General features: G+C 44.4%; 1 protein-coding gene across 1 annotated transcript in view; it reads left to right on the forward strand.

The window, feature by feature from the left end:
* The window catches only part of LOC108628261 (disintegrin and metalloproteinase domain-containing protein 10), a 123339-nt gene that overhangs the window by 94272 nt on the left and 9472 nt on the right, over window positions 1-19595 (forward strand). The window contains exons 7-14 of the mRNA XM_018030056.2: window positions 1815-2085; window positions 3637-3798; window positions 4771-4955; window positions 8612-8752; window positions 12289-12413; window positions 12543-12671; window positions 13211-13379; window positions 14635-14804. Coding sequence (XP_017885545.1) covers window positions 1815-2085; window positions 3637-3798; window positions 4771-4955; window positions 8612-8752; window positions 12289-12413; window positions 12543-12671; window positions 13211-13379; window positions 14635-14804 — 1352 coding nt within the window. The remainder of the gene's footprint in view (window positions 1-1814; window positions 2086-3636; window positions 3799-4770; window positions 4956-8611; window positions 8753-12288; window positions 12414-12542; window positions 12672-13210; window positions 13380-14634; window positions 14805-19595) is intronic.

Consider the following 19595-nt stretch of genomic DNA (forward strand, 5'->3'; position numbering starts at 1 on the left):
AATAAATTCAACATGCTAGCATTGTTCTTAAGATAGTGCGGGGCGAAAGAAACTTTCATGTGTTTAATGTTGCACTCGATGAAATGGAAACAACTCAAAACTTTAATATCTTATTTATCAGAATAATGCAACTTAAAAATGAGTACTGTTGTAATTATTCGTTAGAATAACATCCACCAAAGCGCAAGACGTTAATTATTAATATGTCATAACTTAATCCTATTATAATATATTATCTAATATTATCATAATTACATGCATGATTGCATGATTCACATTAAGATTGTATTTGCACCCGTGTATTATACAGTGAATACATTAAATAAGGAAACTTCATACATAATATAGCAAACCAGTATCACCAAATACAGGAGAATTCAATATTGTTCGTTATTACGGAGTGTTGATCCATAGAATTTCGCGTATTTGTACATACTATACATGGTAATTAATTAACCTAAGTGGAGGGTAATCGACATATTCCGGGTTTTCCGTTTCGTTAGGTGGAAACAACGGGGCTTCGATGAAAAAGGGGAGAGAAAGGGTCTGGTTCGATTTCATTTTGCGCGAATTTAATCGATTGTTCGTAATTCGAAAGACGTTGCGGTGTTCGGGCATTAAAAATTCGATCACGCGCTCGAATGCTCCGCGCACATGCGGAAAATCCTGCGTGTCCAGCGAAAAGCTCGATCGACCTCTGAACACCGCGTACAATATAGTATACATTTAAATAAATAACGTATAATAAACGAAATAGCAAAGTTAACATGAATTTTATCGTCTGGGAAAGAACGGAAGGGAAATATTCAGGATTTGTCGCGATGAATTTAATGAAATACTTCTCCTTTTTGTACATTAAACTGTCCTTGTGTGCGCACGAGAATCGCTCTCTGACCGCATTGGACGCCTAGTAGGTAAATATCGGACGATGAATAATTCACGCAGGTGGACGTTTAATCTCAACATTAAACAGCAATTAAATATTGAACGGAGCGAGCGCGTGTGATAGAGTACAGAAGCAGAAACGTTCGTGCATGCTGTTTGAACATTCGCATAAATAACCGACGATACTCTGGGAACACTTCAATTTTTGCAACGAGGACCGCGTCTCTGGTTTGCTTGAAAATCGTTTCATTCGCATCCGCGATGTTTGGCCGTATGAAGCGATTGGAAAAGAGGAAAAGACCGCGTGAAACGAATCGCAGATTCGGCGCCCGTCGCTGCATTATCGATCAGATATGCGTTATGATGATGCGGACGAATCAACCGAATATAAATTCACGGTTGCTGGGTCCGAGGTACGTGATATAAACGTTGATACCGGGGGATGCGCGATTTCTTTCACGCGTAAATCTTACAATTTACGAGACGCAGTAGGTAGCACCGTTCGAGGAAAAGATGGTCAAAGTGACTCGTGGTGCATACTGACGCGTACCCAGCGCTGATCGCATTCTTCGTTCACCCGGAGAATTCAAAGAAATGGAAAAATAAGATTTTTCCTTTCTCTCTTTCTCTTATCGTAGAAAACATTCCGGACGCGTGGCTAATACTAAAAAAGAATTGTAAATTTAATTCCACCTAACAATGTATTTTATTACTGTATCGGTTTATCAGTAAACTTGCTTTTCCTTCAGATAAAATACGTGGAAAACATTTATACCAACTGATACGTCTGTTAAAAGACAGATTTGTATTCTCATTATCTTGGAATAGATAAAAATAAGATAAAAATAAGATAGATAAGAATAGGTAGAATAAATAAATAATATAAATAGCTTTCGACTAAATTCGATTTCGATTTATTTTCTTTGCAGACGACGAGAATTCGACGGTGCACGGGATCGTGACGGAGGAGGGTCTGTTCGACGGGACGATTTTCACGGCGTCGGACGAGATTTACATCGAGCCGGTCAGCAGATACGCTCCCCTCGTATGCCAACGACAAGATGGTGACGATAGAGACACGACGGACGCGATGCATCATCACACGATCGCGTATCGGTCGGCGGACGTGAGCTTTCCACCGCGGGATAGTCATCCGTGCGCGAGCGAGCTTTTGCGGGAGAACACGTTAAACGAATTAAGGTAAACACGGTCTCGAACTCCCGTTTGCTTTTAACCCAATTATCAGAAGTAATAGTATCCGGAGTGAGCTCGTAGTGTTGTCCAGTGGTACATGAAAAACGAGTTAAAGTGTTAAGTCCATCTAATCGGATGAAAACCGAATTGAATCTCTTAATGCACTCGTCCTCCGTTCTTTCGAATGATTCTATGTACAAGCCGTGGCCGCGTATACCTAAACCCAGTTACTACCGCGTGGCTCCTTATCGATAAAAGTACAATTCTGTATGGAAAGTTAATTAACCCCAAGTTCGCTCAACCGTAAAGCGATGTATTAATGCGTATAATGTGCATACATAATATATTAACTTAAGAAGGAAGACAAATTGCAGCCCTCTGCCCTTTTGAATAATACACGAGCCAAATTGAATCTAATGTTCCGAAGCCAAAGTTATCCTCTCGTATCGCTTCTGAGACAGAGAGAGCTTAGCATGCAATTTGGATGTATAATATCGTCCCGTATGATCTAACACGTTCAATATTCCCGGCTACGAACTTAATATCGATCCGCGCCGGCTTAACATCCATCGACCGGTTTAATAGAATTTCGAATGCCGCTCCAGAGATGGTCAACTGTGCCAGGAAATAGCGTTTTCTAATTTTATCAGTTTCAGGCCCAAATAGTTGCGGGGATAATTATCTATTAATAGATACGTCTATTTCGTTGAAATATTTCGTGCCATAATGAATCAGCAGTCATCAGCCGATGTCATTTAGGTATGAACAGAATTCAAAGGGCTTGTGAGGGATTTTGTGGAATATGGAATGCAATAGATATTTCAGATTCCAATTAAGGCAGGATTTGCTGATGTCGATTTAGCTTCTGACTTTAACTAATGATAAGGCAAACTGATATAATTAAGTAGCGTTCTAAATTTAGTCTGATTAATTGTATTGATACGACATGTAACAGTTTGATCGTGATTTTTGCAAATCCGGACACTTGGCCAGCGGATAAAATCGCGCGCGGCGCTCATTGGTTATTCGGGTCAGCAGTGGTGAAAAGAATTCGATGTAATCTCGCTGAGCATCGTCGAGCAACAGCCTGTCTTTTCTATTTTACATTGGACCCGTCGAAAATGGGCTGGCGCAACCTCCGAACGCTTTCAAAGCAGCTTGTTTCGAATTTCCGAAACCGCGTCACGCGCGACACGAGGAATTAAACGAACCCGATACGGAAACTGTACCTGTGTAGACGAAACTCTTAAATGCAAAACCTACAAAGTTTTGTACAAAAAAAAAGGGGGAAATAGAAAACAGTTAAGCAATTTTCGCTGCGATTCCGTTCGGCGAGGCGAATTCGAGATTATACAAGTAAATTGGCTTCCAGTTGGCTGTTACGTATTACGCGACATATGTCACCCTTATCTCCTTCGAGTCGCACCCCTCGACGATTTCTCTCGTTTATCCCGGCCCCGACGCGAGAGCTGATCGGTTCGCCATAAGGGATTCACTCCGGCCGTTCGCGACGCGCTGTAGTTTTCCAATCGTTTAACGACGAAAAATCGTTCGCAGAACGAATAGGACGTGGAGTGGATATCTCGGAGACACAATGCGACCGCTTTATCAACATCTGGACGAGGGGAAATCCGACGTTCCCAAGCCGGGATTCTATCCGAAGGACGCCAGGAAGAAGGAACCCTTGGCGAGCTCGCACAACTTGGAGTTACTCGACAGGTAAACACCTTCTAACAAAAAATATATGTCTCGTTAACAATTTTTACACCGATAATTTAATACGGAAAAGTTTCGAAAGGGTCCCGGCGAGATTCACGAAAGAACGATTTCACGGGTAGTGGCGACAAGCCGTCTCGTTCCATTCTTGTCTAGACTAAGAAGGCATGTTAAAAGAACGGGGCAACTAATTGAAATCCTTTTTCACTCCTCCCCTTCTCTCCCTCCTCGCCCGAGCGATCGGAACTTCTAAAACATAAAAAGTTGTACAACTTATAAAAGTTTTACACGATCGTTCGTTCTTGATCACCGTTTCCCCATCGACTTTTCTTCCTCTCCTTTTGAAGAACGCGACCCCATACCCGCCTCGCATGGCGACCGGTCGATGAAATATTCTAGTAGTCGGCTAAAAGCCATGGCCGACTAAGAAACTGGCCAGAAAAGCGCAACGGGTTACTTACTTATCGTCCCGACGATTTCCAACCGGAATCTGTTTACCGTGCGGCTCTCCGTTTAAAGAGCACATCCATTTCCTGGGTAGAGAAAAGCCAGGTTATCCGATTCCATCGAAGCGGCGCGCAGTGATGAAAACGTCAAAAAATCGAGGGCAAACACTAGACATTATCGATCCGATCCCCAATTTAACCAGTTACCGCGGTCGAGTTATCCTTATCGGACGCTCTCCGCGGTCGGGGCTCTCCTCGAGATTTGATTTGTTGCACGTAAACTCGAGAATCGGGTTTTTTTTTTCAGTTTAGCGAGCGCGCGGTAAAAAATTGGAAATTTCAAGCACGCCTTTGAAGCCGATAAACTCGTTATCTCGATACCTCGACGAGTTATGGAATTCGAAATATTTAATTTCTGCATCCGCGAGCGGAATTCGCGTCTCTCCTTTGATACCGCACGAGCGGCAACGTTTCAAATTAAGAATTAATCGCGAATTGAACGTGAGAATATCCGAGGAAATTATTTCAGATTGTACAGGGAAAGATATTCGAAAGTGCTCCGGAAACGAACGTCGGTGGACCCGAAGAAGACCACTTGTATGATGTATCTGCAAGCGGACCACACGTTCTTCGATCATTACAAGTCGGAGGAAGCTTGCATCGAAGTGATGACGCGTCACGTGCAACGTGTCAACTCTATATACAGGTACACAGGTGAGTCCGCGTGGCAGTGTACCATTTCCCGTACGATTGAAAATTGATTCCGCACGTTAGCAATAAATCATCGCGAAGGAATGGCATCTCTATAAACGCCGGCCGTATGAAGTATACCGGCGGATAGCAATGAAAATTCCTTCGGTGCTCCCTCGAGGCGTAGCAATCGGCTACGTTCCCCTATCCACGAACTAACAAGTGCGCGTCTTCTGTCTCATTCCGCTGTAATAACTTCGCAAACCAATTAAAACTTTCCTCCCCGGACCTTCCACAGTTAAACTAACTTTCTGCGCGGCAGCGGTGATCGGGGGAAATGAATGTTCCTTTAGCCTCGCCGCGGTTCCTTTCTAAGCTGCGACCGATTAATGTCAGTTTCTGTGTCTGACGTTGACCGATTGATTCCGCGGGAAACTTTATTTCTGACCGCGGCCCACGCGTTCGCCTCGAGACATCCACGCGTAAACTTTAAACGATGGTTATCAGCAACGGGGAAAGAGAAATCGGAGAAAAGGGAGCACCTGACTGAAATTACTTTCCTTTCGAGTCAAGATGGAGCACCATCCTCGGGGAGCGTACTCCAAAGAGGAAAAACCTGCTTCAGAAACAGAATATTATCTCCTTAGCCGAATCCATTTATCGCCGACTGCTCCACGGATTCACGATTCATCAACTATTCTCTTCATTCCTCGGTTCGGTCCCTCGGGGCCGAAACCGTCCGCGCAAATTATACTATCCGCCATTTAATACAATTACGTCATCAGGCTCGGCTCGGGAGAAACAATCGGCCTCATCGATAGACCCGGTTGAACGCAGAAACGCGGGACAAAGCTCGCAGTACGCGAATCAGGCTTCAGCGTAGCCTGTTGAAAATCTCGTTTGACCGCGCTGGCTGCGAATATTAAGTAGCACCGACGACGGACCTCCTCGTGCAAACCTAGTACTAGCTTTAAACGGCGCACCACCTGCCGTAACAACGAGCAAATATTTGTGTCTCGTGACTGAGCCGTGTTTAACGTAGCGTGACCACCGCTCCCCCCGCGTGCCTACGCGCTCCCAGGTCGGTGCATTACTTAGAATTCGCTATCTCTTCCGTCGTGCGATCCGCCGCGGATAAAGTCGGTTTTCCGGCTACGTTTCCGTCTTCCTCTGCCTCCGTTCTACTTCATGCACGTACACACTGTGTTCTGCATTCAACGGAATCATCAATTAATATCATTGGATAGTTCACCGTGTTCAGTATCAAAACGAATATTACACGCTGTAAAATGAACGAATTTACTTTGACAGGAATATTCATCAAACGAAGCACGGTATATTTGTACTACGATTTTCATCGATATTGGGTAGTTAATTGTTGAACTCGTACATAGCATGATACCCTGTACAATACCAGTTTAGAGACGATAGCCGCATGATTATCGGGCATCTCTACACGCGAGCATTTCGGATGACCGATCGACCACCCCCTCGGAAATGACCGACTCCCCGAACGCATCTACCTTTGTTCCAGGATTAGACGGCATTAACCCTCTCTCTGTCTGTGTCTCCGTTCCCCCAATCGCGATATGTACAACCCCAGTCCGCTCGGCTATTGTCTGACGAGAGGATCCGGAATTGCCGCGATTAAGGATTGCCCACCCCTTGTCCCTTGCGATCCCGTGCCTCCCTCGATTACTTACTCCGGTTTGCGATTTGCGAGCAATTTACCTACCCGCCGCGCCACGCTCAAACTATTGTCTCCACGCTAACGTTTAAGATTTAAATTTGAATCGTGCTACGAATCCGCGTAAACGGCGTGCCGTGAACGCAGCCGCATAATGGCACCGGCGCGCACGAACTCTGTCCTTCTTATTGCGGTTGGAAAGGGTGCCGCGATAACGGCAGTATCGCCGGGGCTGGGTCGGCGGTATCAGAGCGAAGGTGGAAGTCGCGTTAGTCATTATAGCGTGGAAGCGGTAGCCGGCGTTTACGATCCTTATCTCGGGGAGTATAAAAAAAACTTTATTTCCGAGCGGCATATCCGAGACACCTGTCACGCAACGCGTTTACCCCGCTATTTGTTTGCCGAGTAATTTTTTACGACATCGGAACGCGAACCCCTCTGGAAACTTTGTTACGCAAGCCTCACGTGACGATCGTTATTTAATAATAAGTTAATACCCTTTCATGTATCTTATTTTTAATAAAGAGGAAAATACCTGAACGACACTGTTTCCTAGATTTCCTACGGAGATAGGAGTTTTCGTGTTCCATGTTCGTTCAAGTATAAGCGACCGTCCGTCTGACCGCAAAATGATGGATGCCGGTTGCCGCCGCGGCTCATTCATTTACGCGATATTCTTTAAGAAATAAGTCTCCCGCCGCAACGATTCCATCTTTTGAACTTCTCCCAGGAAAAGAAGTTCCCGTTCTAGAAATTTGTCCGGGTACAAAGTTACCCCGCCGGTGTCCGACAACAAAGTGATTCATTCCACTTGGTCCCGGATAAAACTTATCCATTCACGGTTTCTTGGAAGAAAAGTAAAGTAACTGCCCTATCTTTCGTGCCGGATCAAACGCATTCTTGTTCTACTTACTGTACAACCTTTATCGCGCCACTGTCCGACCATGGACAGTCTTATTCTACTGGTGCTTCTGCCAAGCAGTTTTCCAGCCGGAAACTTTCTACCGCCAGGTGCCAACTTCCAGTCGCGCTGTAAATTAATGTCACGTGCGAACTTTGTTTCCGTCTACGTAATCGAAATACACCGGTTGACTAGTCAAACGCGAATGCCTCAATTGTCGTGCGAGCGCTGCGCGCTATAAATGTTTCAGTCCCGTTACCTTGAATTTCCTCCAAAGCATACCCGCTGCATTATTTAATAATTCACGAGCGCAGTAACCGACAGAGAATCCAAAGCTGATTAATGTAGTATCAAACTTGGATACAATGGTCTTACCGTTAATTACGGACCGGGTACGTACATTACTCGCCAGATATGGATGTAACGATGCATAGTGTTAAATGTTAGTACTTGCTGCGTACGTGTGTAGCGACGACCCGGAAACGCGGCTACATTACTCAGGTAAATAGGGAATCTCGTGAAACTATGTTGCTAAAGACGCTTGTCGAGATTCCAAACTCGAGAAATACTTTTCATTGTTAGTAAACGAGATGTTCTTTTTTATGTCATTTTCAGTTGACGTAGTGAACGGAGTTTTCATAAAATTGTCTGTTTCGTGTTACCGTCCAGTTGTGCATTACCTCTACTCTAACTTTAATCAAAGGAATCCACGGTTCGCAGTGGATTCGTTTTACGCTCGAATAATCATGGGATTGGTAACGAGTCCGCCGGCAAAAAGGAACCGCGATCGCGTGTCACGGTGCCGTTTTTCCAGTTTCGATTGGTATTCCCGCGGAGAAGGTGTTTGATTAAATGCTCTCGACCACGCGACGGGGTTCGGAGATACGTGCTCGCTGATCACTGGGTGGTGGTACCCGAAAATTACTCGGCCAGAGAACCCCAACGATTTTCGTTATCAGCTATCGGTTACCTCGGCCCGAGTAGTTCCTCTCAGCCCCTATGAATTTCGCATACCCTCTCAAATCCAGTAAAACATTCAATTTCCGAGCACGTTTTTAAGATCACAAGTTCGTTAATCATTGTAATGTTTAGATTTCAATCAGGACGGGCAGCCGGACAACATCAGTTTCATGATAAAAAGAGTGAAAGTTCACGGTGGAGACGCCTTGAACGATCCTAGCTACAGGTTCACCGGCACGTACGGCGTTGAAGAATTTCTCGAATTATTCTCTGGTAAGTACCCGACCTATTTCATCCCCTGTTCTAAGCAAAAATTGATTATATTCATTCATTCTCAATGCGCTGTAACAGTTTTCTCACCGTAGAAATAATCGTCCCGTATAATCTGCATTTGATATAACCGTCTATATTTTCTATCGAGCATAACTCTCCATAATAGAAGGCATTGTATGCGTACAGGTCTCCGTGATTTTAGTGGCCGTAAAATTTGTCAAAGCGACCTCGTTAATTGTCCAAATTTTGTTCGGGACCTGATAATTATACCGCGCGGTGTCGTTCTCCCGTTACATACTTTAACGTACGCGTCATCCGTTCTTTCGCGGATGGAAATTTAGCAGCGCGATTCAATCGGTACTCAATTATCCCCGGGATAATTTATGGATATTATAATTATGTCGCATCGATGTTGCTGACGTTATCGATTGTGTTAAAAGCGCTAATATGAATTAGCACGTCGGAGTCGCGCGTGGCACATAGATGTACGTGCACCCGGTTTGTCCGAAATTTGCATTGTCTGCGATAATTGCGCGATTTTCCTCCCAAAATGTTAACTGTTACCGGCGATAATTAATAAGCAAGATTGCAGCCGCGGCATCAATTCAATTTTTATTAGTGGCCAATCGATTTTCGATTATCCAGAATAAAAGATTCGACGTCTGAAGTGTGAATTGTCGCACTGTTCGTATATTGTTTCGGCGGATCGACTCCAGCTGAAACGCTAATCGAATTTAGACTGTCGATTCGGAGACGGTTTATTTCGCTAATTGTTTATAAATTAATCCGTACTATTTGTCGGGCCGTGAACAGCTCGCTTCTACTAGCCGGCAGGTATACACCTGTTCGTCATCTGCCTCCTCGCCTAACCGTAATTCGGGACATTCTACTTGGCTGCTCGCAAGAGGACCCGTTATATTTGTCTGGCTAGAAACACACTTGTTCTACGTGGCTGGTTTACTATTGTGTTTGCTCGTCTAATAAGCGCACTATTCTACTTATGGGGCAGGAACCATGTCCCGACAATCTTCCAAATATTGTCGTACGATGTCGAGAGAGAATAGATTGTTTCGCATTGCCAATAAAACGTGAATTTGCAGGATCGAATACTAAATCGTATTTACTTTATCAAATAAATAGATTACGATTTTAAACAAAGTTATTTGAACGAAGATATACAAACTTCTGCAAATAAGAAAATTTACGATCTATTTTCCTTGGATGCTGAAATATCAATTCTAAATACAATAGCTCGTTACAAGGGAGGTTGAATATTTGAATAGGAAGTTTAATAATTTCCGAAAACATTTAATTACTAAAGATCCATTCAGCGTATCGCGTCCTAAATATTTCGCTTCACGATTGGGAGAGAGGTATTATTAAAAAAAAATATGCAACTGAAATGGAAACGAATCCGTCTTTTCATTTCTACATACGTAGAAAATTATCGAGGAGAGGAACAATGGACGAAATTTTAACATTTTCTAACAACCTTGATTACCGCGCGGATCGAACAATACCCACCGCCTGAATCCGACTCGGCGTAATCAATCATACCCATTCGCTGTTGCGTTGCCTCGACAAACGAAAAAAAATTCCGCTCACGCGTGTCGTCACGTACGTACGTATGCATGCTGGCATTTCCATGCAGATTGCATACGAACGGAATCGCGGGACAATACTTCGCGCGGCCCACACTTTTTTACTTGTTTCCTCGCGGCGCGATAATGCAACAACGTTTCGCGTCGCGAGATGCACAATGGCGCTCCGTCAAAAGAGAGCCGCGACGCCTTCGGACCTCCAGTATTCAGTTCATATTTCGCCGGGGCATAATAACAGCCGAGCGCCCCATCGTTATTAAATAACAGAGCTACTCGTCGTCGCGCCTGTCCGCTCTCAAACGCGATTTTCCCCTTTGAAATTGGTAAACGAGAAATTGACAAAAGAAAAACGGTTCGCGTTCACTTTTTACGTTCTGGAGAACGTAATTTTCGAACAACCTCGGTATCTCATTTCAATGGTTAATGAATTGAAATCGAGAGAGAAGCGCGGAATTGTCGCGCGACGAGTGGCTAGGCGGCACAGTAGTTGATGTACGCTGGCTCGAAGAAACACGGGTTGAGCAGCAACGGTCCGTGACGCAATTCGCCGGCAGCAACGCGCCGCGTCCGGTAACCAAATATGCCTCCTGAGACGCGCCACCACCGCAAACACGTATCCCGCGTTCCATTCTCTCCTGACGGCGGAAAAAAGCTCGCTGCACCGCGTTCAGATTGTAAAAAGCATTGCGCAAAGAGTCATTCTCGTCTCGCCCACAGATAACTCAGGCGCTCCTTATTTTACGCGCGTTATTCCAGTGTCTATCTTAGTAGTAATGATCAGTATATAGTCAGACTTACTACGGTGGAGGCCAAATGTTATTGACCTGTATGTTGAAAATATGGAAAATTCTTCCGTGTGAATATCAGTGGGAAGGGATCAATATAAGATATAAATTCCAAAAGGAGACATTTTTAGAGCTATTCAAATATTTATTTCAGACGTGCAACTTAGCTTCTCAGTAAACTTGGCGAATCTCATATCATAAATTAGTTTTTATTAAATTTGATGTGAAGTATGACGATTCCTGTCAGTGTTAAAAATAGGATCGAGCGAATTAGTTCCCTTTTGACATTAATTTGTCACGTAGGAATTACTGCGAGGTTCCTGACCGTGCTGTATTCAGAGCACTGTGTAAATTCGTTGCATCCAATCAAGACCATCTCGCCCACCGATATTTTCGACCGGCCGGGGAACGCGCGTCCTTCGCCCTTTAATTAATTTCGTTTTTAATTTCCCTGTTGTCGTTGGCAGTATTTTATCTGCTCGAATATATAGTAGGCTCAGGGATGGGGGATGAATTGAATTCCCAGCCGACGCAACCAAACATCGCCCGAGATGTTACCCCGGGAAAAATAATAAATCAGGAGCCCGGTCCGAAACGTCCGGTAATTTAATTTCTGGGAACTTTTATGCCGCAGCAACTTTTAGCTCCGCTGGGGATCAGTGTCCTCCGCGGTCGGGTATATGAAACGGGAGATGCAAAAAATAGAAGTAGCCACGGCCCGTTTCCATTCCCCCTTTTGTTCGCTCATTCTCCTTCGCGAAATTTTTTTTCGCGGGACTTCTATAAAAAAAAAAAGGAAAAAATGGAGAGAGGAACAGAAGGGTAAAACGAGCGATGAATATTCTATGAACGCTGTGCATGAATTTCAATGAAAAAGGGTTGTTTACGGATGTCCAGCGTGTTCATCGCGTGTACCGGCTCTCCCAAGGTCGGTTCGTCGCTTCCTCCGGACGAGAACATCGTCTCGCGCGACGTTCGATAATGTGCATTCGCGAAGATCGTTAACAGAAAGTGTATTCTCAATTTTCCACGAAAAATCGTTACTCCAGAGGAGGAGAGAATATTAATAAACCGTTTTACATGGGAGAGAATTTTCATTCCTGCACGTCTTCGGCGATAGAAACTTAAAATGGTCTTTTGAATATTCCAGAGGAAGATTACGACGCTTTTTGTCTGTCGTACATGTTCACGTATCGCGATTTCGAGAAGGGCACACTGGGATTAGCGTGGACTGGAGACCTGAAAAATGCCGGCGGAGTTTGCGAGAAGAACGGGGTAAGCTAATTCGCGACGGTTAAAATAACATTCGTGTTGCGGCCGCGATAACTCGGACAATTATACACCTCAGAGAGAGAGAGAGAGAATGAAAGCGAGAGAGAACTCTAACGTTGTTCTGTCTTGCAGCACTACAGGGGCAGCATGAAATCGTTGAACACCGGTATAATCACCCTCCTGAACTACGGAAAACACGTACCGCCGACGGTGTCTCACGTCACCCTCGCGCACGAGATCGGTCACAACTTTGGATCCCCTGTAAGTTCAACGCGGCATTTCGCGTGCTACATCGAACACGTTCGGAAAGTTCGGTTACTGCCGCATCGAGGACGCGATTGTTGTTTGTATCAGAGTTTGTTTCCACGAAAGAGGTTCGAAAGTAATTTCGTTCGATGTATAGAAGTTAATTGGCCGGCGAACTGTTTGGAAAGTCTCACGCGAGCAATTTGAAAAACGGGCACGGACTTGTCGTTCTCCGCGAATGCTTGCGAGATCAAACATCCGTTGAAAAATTTTCGTCCGTTCGGTACGCTGTGTTACAAAAGCAATTTCATTTGCATCGAGCTAGAACACTCTCGCGTTATAAAGCGAGCCATTATCACGAGGACGAAGAGTCCCGATTATTTAATGGCGCCGGACAACAGCCGCGCGATCAAATCAAAGAGCGGGAGAGTGGAAACGGGGGGCGAAGAGCTCGTCGGCATCGAGAGTTAATTGTGTGCTTCTTTTCCGGATCCGTCGCTGTTTATTCATGGCAAATAATTCACTGAATAAAAGGACACTTTACTTTCTTTCAGCACGACCCGGACGAATGCTCCCCCGGGGGTGAGGACGGGAATTTCATAATGTTCGCGAGAGCTACCAGCGGGGACAAACGCAACAACAATCGTTTCAGTCCGTGCAGTCTGGTCTCCATAAATCCCGTCCTAAACGCCAAAGCCCGATCATCCAAGGGATGCTTCGCCGGTGAGTAGGAGAAGCTTTTGGAATTTTAATTAGTTACGGAACGAGGTCGACTGGCTTAGCTTACAGTCACCGGGCTTGACCTGCCCTCTCGATCACCGCCATACAAGATCGTTATTTGAATTATTTATACGATCGCCGTCCGAAGCAGCTTTGTCGGCAACCCGACTTTAATTACTTGTTAACGCGCTTCCTGTTGAATCTCAGCGTCAATTGAACCCCTCGAATATTCAAAATTAAAAACGAGAGCCCGACGAAGGAGCTACTAATTACATACTTGGTGAATCTCCACGTTTGAAATTAGACACGGAAGATCGTTCGCTTCACGAAATTACATCCAAGGGGATTATGTTCTCTTGGGGAACTCGAAAAAGGAGGACGTAACGACCCTAATCCACTTTCATAGCGTTAGTAAATTCACGGGAATAAAAAGAGGAGAGGGGCGGGGGAAGTCACAGGTACCTACGTATCGGTGGTTCGGAATATCGATTGGTCCCCCGAGCTCTAACTGCAACTCAATTGCAATTCTAATAGCGGGTTCTACATGGGCCGTGTGAAACTCGTTTCAGGCAACGAGCATCGCACCCCCACAGTATAAGAAAGAACAGTAGGCTCACTTACGGTGTCGGCTCCTATGATCGCAAGACCAATAGAATAGATACGACTCGTTAATTGTTAATGATGCGTTCAGGGAAAGAATTAATGGAAAACAGATAAAGCTAAACACAGATAAAGGTAACTTCTGTGGCCAGGAATTATACTCGTTTCGATTGAAAGACGAACGTTATCCCATCAAGTTCAATTGGGTCGCCATATTTTCGTTCGTTCGCGTAACATGTTTTTTTCCCGAGTGAAAATTGGCGAAAATCAGCGCTGCTCGATGGTGGGAACAGAACAATGTTAGTTCGTTCGCCATCGCTTCGTTCCATGGAAAAACAAACCGTGTCGCGAGGTCGCAATTGATTCCATTAAAACAGCAACGCCCCGACTGACTTGTTGAGCGTCATTAAATCCTGGATTTCATTAAGCTCGCGGTCCGAATCGGATTAACATTTATTCCCAAACCCTATGCCTCCATTCGAAATCAAAATGATTGTAAAAAAGAGTTTTATCCGGGACGATTAAAAACTTTGCAAAGAACTTGGCGAAATTATACCGCGAAGGTTTGAGAACCGGGTTGAATAATGAGAAGTTATCGCGTCGCTGAAAGAGAGAAGGCGCTGATCGAAGTAAAATTGGAAAATCGATGATTTCTCAGAGCCCCAAAACGCGATCTGTGGCAACGGTGTGGTGGAAGACAGCGAGGAGTGTGATTGCGGGTGGGAGGAGGACTGCAACGATCCTTGTTGCCACCCTCAACGGCTCCATCATGCCCCTTACGAGGTGCCTTGTCGTCTTACCGTCGGTGCGGTCTGCAGTCCCAGTCAGGTGAGTACTTCAAGCTTTTCTTTGCTGACTATCCACAAAAATTCATGAACTGGCTGTCCCTTAATTAGATTGCTACAGCCACAGACGAAGTATATGAGTAGATCAGTCTTAACGACGTTTATAGTAACACCATTTTTATAATACTTTGTACTTAATTCTACAAAACAGTAGATAAAAAACTAGATTGATTGATAGATCTACTCGTACAGGCTAGTCTGTGCATCGTTGCACATCCTCGTAGTACTGAATTTTGCTGCGCTTAATAAAATATTCATACAAATAGCATATAAATGTGTGTATCAAGAACTATCTAGAAACGATTTAAGATAAGCGACTGTCAAGCGGTGGAAATAAACAGAGGAGAAAAAGGGGGCGGTTGCATATTTCAAGAGACAGACGTCAAATTTTTCCACGTCGTCTTCAAATATTAAAAAAGCTGGCGATAGCAACCGAGATCGGAACCGACCGAGTTTTCTAACGCCCACGGGAAAGGGAAGCATATTTTAGTAAACGTTGTAAATACGTCCGTTTTAAGAAACAGCGTTTCACTGAAATTTCGACGCAAAACTCATTTTCATTTCTGCAAACGCTGCCCGTTAAATATGTTACAAATTCGTATAGAATAAGTTGAAAGCGTAATATCCTTGCGAGTCTAAACACGAATTTACCTACCAGGAAGTTAATTTTTTTATGTAACACAGAAAAATCTTGAAAGAGAAGTGGTTTTTAAAAACATGGAGAATGAATTAAAATTTTGATGTAAAATGTGCTCGGTGAATGTAACTTTTTTAAGTCAAATTATGCAATTTTTATGCCATTACGGATTTATGTTTTAATAAATCCAAAAGACCGTATGAATGAGTGAACATAAAAGATCATATAAAGGATTAAGTATCGCCAATGCACCATTTTGCTCTAGTTAGCTCACGTTATTTTTTATAAACCACTTGCCAGCGATAAAACGGAATCCGTAGGGAGTAGCCTGTTTTCCACTCCCTTCACGTGGAATATCGCCAATTAATAAACGTTACGTAAGATAGGCGATAACCTATCAGTGTTTATTAACGATACAGTAAAGTCGTGATTGTACGCGTTGAACGTGCCATAACGCGGGTCTCCGGCAGCCGCGTATTCTCGCGCGCTAAATCCGCTCGTTTGTTCCATCGAACAGGGCGGCGGAGGTGTAGGATGGTAACTTGAACTAGCGTGCGTCGGATAATTAAACGACGAGCGATAATGAGTACACGGGAGAACCCCTTCGCACTCGAAATCGAGACGGACGGTAATGTATGCATCGATGAACTCTACGTTCCTTGCGAGCTTACGCGAGCATTTCGAAATCGAACGCATAATGATGAAACTTGAAGGCGGATATTGTCTCTTAAGCGTTGATTTCAGCGCCAACTGTGCTGTGTTAATGTTAATACCATTACAGAAATTAAAGCTGAGATATTTTCTTTACACGGATGACTAATTCTAAAATATTTCCCAAGACAAAGTCAGAATAATTTTAGATAAAATCGTGGGAAATGCACGAAGTATAATAATACGAGTAACTTCTATTTATTCTGAGAAATAATTAATCCAGACTATTGCGTGGAAAAATAAGCCGGATTGAGATCGTATCGAGAAAAATAGAAGCATAATAGTCCTGAATATAGGTCATTTCATGGCGAAAACGAGCACTTTTCACGATGACGTTACCGACGAGCTGGGACGGCGCAGCGTGGATGGAAGATCGTGTTGGAAACTGCAATCTCGTACATGTACGATTCTTCGCGCTCGAAGAAACTTCCTGGTCACGGACGACCACGGAAGAGCTCCAAGCGGGGAATTAGTTTCTAGGTATGTTCGGAGCCGGAGCACCCTAGTTTCCCCGGTGATACGTTGTGCGTTATTGTCGACGGGGTGCAAACACACCGGGGATGAGTTTAATTTTCAATGTTAGTCGACGTACCCAGCCGTCGTCGTCGCCCTTGTCGTCGTTTCCAGTACCCTAGGGAAAATGGACTAATTAATCAAACTGGAACCGTGTCTGCCATTGATCCAAATCCACCAATTTCTCTTTAAATGTCTCGTTTTCTTCTGCAATTTTTTAAGAGCCACATTGTTTTTAAAATTATGTAAAAAATCGTTTAGAATTACATTTAAACGAACCGTATCGCCATGTGTTCTTTATTTTTCTTGCTCGTTTGATAACGGTTCTCTATTTCTTTTCACACGGATTACTTAATGCTGAAACGAGGAAATTGGGCAGCCCGCGAGAGCGGTAGTGAATTAGGTTTTCAATCGCCGTCGAAAAGGAATTACGCCGGTATTGTTCGACCAGACTGACAATTTTCACCGGTTTTTTCACGTGTTTTTTTCTCCCTAATTATGACCGCGGACAGGATGTAATTCTTCGACTGCTTCGTTTCATTCGTATTCAGCCGGAATTTCGGTAGTATTTTTCTCCACGGCCATTTCAAAGTTTAATTGCTCGCGAATGTTCGGCAGGATTTCTCAACTCGTATTTATAGAAACTCGTTCGACAGACAGTTCTTTTCTATCACGGTTCGATGCCGCTATGATGTAAAATGGTTGAAACGATCAGCGTGGGGAATGACGGGAAGTTTTAGGCGTTCGGCGAAGCGTGAATGGGGGAAAGAAGGGTACGAGTGTCGGAAGTCGATGCATTAGGTGGTGCATCTTGGGAGAAAAGTGCCGGATGCAAAATACGTAGATCCATGGAGACGTAGACGAATGGCCAACGCCTTTGCCTGCCTCTCGAGGCCGTCGAAACGCGTCGCGTTGAACAGCGAGGGGCAATAAACACAGGACTGGGTTGGGGGTAAGAAAGAAACAGACAGATGGGAGCGGGTGTGGGGCGAAGAAACGCGCAAGCTGTGGACATTAAGCGTAAGAGGGTGGAGAGAGGAGAAAAAATTGAGAAAGATAACGAAGAAGGTGTAGGAAGGTCGAGAGACTGATGGGAGAAGGAGTGGACCGCGGCGTGTGGGGAAGAGAAAAAGGTGTGGGTGGTGAAAGACGGCGAGCTGTGCTAGCCGTGGAAAGAAAACAGGGGGACGGAACAAGAGGAAAGATAAATAGTCGAAGCAAAGGAAAACAACCCGGGTACTAGAAAGATAAAAGGGTGAAGGGGATGTTTGCGGGATTCCAGACATGAAACTAGTGCGGAAACGGGAGCGCATTATTTTTCGAACAGAATCTTCAGTCTAAGAATTATTAATTGACAAATTAAATTTGTTTCATTTTCATAAAGAATTCCTTGTCGGCGAAGAATAACAAGACCTGTTATTTCATGAAGTGAAATACAGGGTCTTGAATTAATTGTTAACCAGCGAATTAAAATGATCAACGACGTTTAGCAAGTAGTAGTCGGAAAGTTTTCCTTTAACATCGTTGTTGGAACCCACTAAAACATTCCTTATCGGGAAGAGGGACATTGTACTCCTCGCGCCACGACCATTCTCACCTGTTCCAAAGTTTCCAAAGTGTTCGCTCGGCTAGGTCTAACGGAACACCGTCTCTGCCGCTCCGCGAGATAATGCGAAACGAACGAAACAGGGGGATCGTCAAGGGAATGCAGGAATGGATGTTCGCCGATATTCTCGATGGGTGTCTCGGCTTCTTTGAGAACGATGACGACACTAAGGATAAGGCATTGCGACGCCGCAAAGGAAAAGGTTCTGAAGGGAAATGAACCACTTGCATGTATGCAGGTGTCACGGTTGAAACGTGGATACAGTCGCGGCACTATGTGTGCGCGCGCGCGCGCCCGTGCTTTGAAAATAGAACGCGAGGGATTCGTTCTATTGGAGGAAGTCGCATTACCGCCTGAAGGATCCGATCTCCCGAGATAGCTGGATCATTCCTCCCACAGACGTTCAACGCTTGCATCGTATATTCATTAAAGTGCTCCGCGGTGTAACGACAATGTCGGTGTCGCTCTCCGAGGTGCGACGATCCAGATAATTTACTAGCAACGACGTTCAATGCTTCGAAAGAATATTCACCTTTACCCTCTTCAAACAGATATTTCACGACGTTGTAGATACGAAGAATTAAATCGGTTACAGTGGATCAATATTTTTACTTCTAAGACAATCAAACATGCATTGAAATTCCACTCGATACATAAAAAGCGCTGAGATAAAATAGCTTTTGGTTCATACCTGTTTCGGAGATATGAGCTCCCAAAGTTTCGTCGTTTACGTGGCCAGCGCGGAATCCTCCCGGTAGACTCGGTTTGTTTCTGTTCCCAGAAAGAAAGGGTTATTTTCTTAGAGACGCGTAGCAGGTGTCTAGACTGAGAATGGTGGGAGCTAGTGCAACTGTGAGCCAGTAACTGGGTCAAAGTGCGAGAAAGAAGGCCAAGCCATATAGCAAGGATAGTAATAGCAGCGGCGAAAACATACGATTATCTTTACACAGCGATATCTCCGGAACCAGAAGTTGAATCGAGATGAACCAAACGACGTTCTAAGGAGTCTTCTCTGCTTCTAGTCACGAAAGTTCTATTCCATTGTGATTGCTTATTGCATAGTTCCCAGCGAACTTCTGCGGTTTCGGTTCATTCATACTTGCTCTGAGTCACGTACGGCGACATGATCATTTAAAAGACAAGCGTTCTAATTCCTTCGAGGAACGTAACTTTATAAGAAATTCAATCAGGAATAATGATTTGTAAATCGTTTCGTTAGTGGCCTGGTAGTGGTATTTCGCTACATCCGCAGCGGCAATTATTACTCCGGGACGGCGACGGACGTCCGTGATTTCCCAGCATTGTCA

Source organism: Ceratina calcarata, unplaced genomic scaffold (genome assembly GCF_001652005.2).
Source record: "Ceratina calcarata isolate Rehan_Ccalc_2016 unplaced genomic scaffold, ASM165200v1 scaffold514.2, whole genome shotgun sequence".
Taxonomy (NCBI): Eukaryota; Metazoa; Arthropoda; class Insecta; order Hymenoptera; family Apidae; genus Ceratina; species Ceratina calcarata.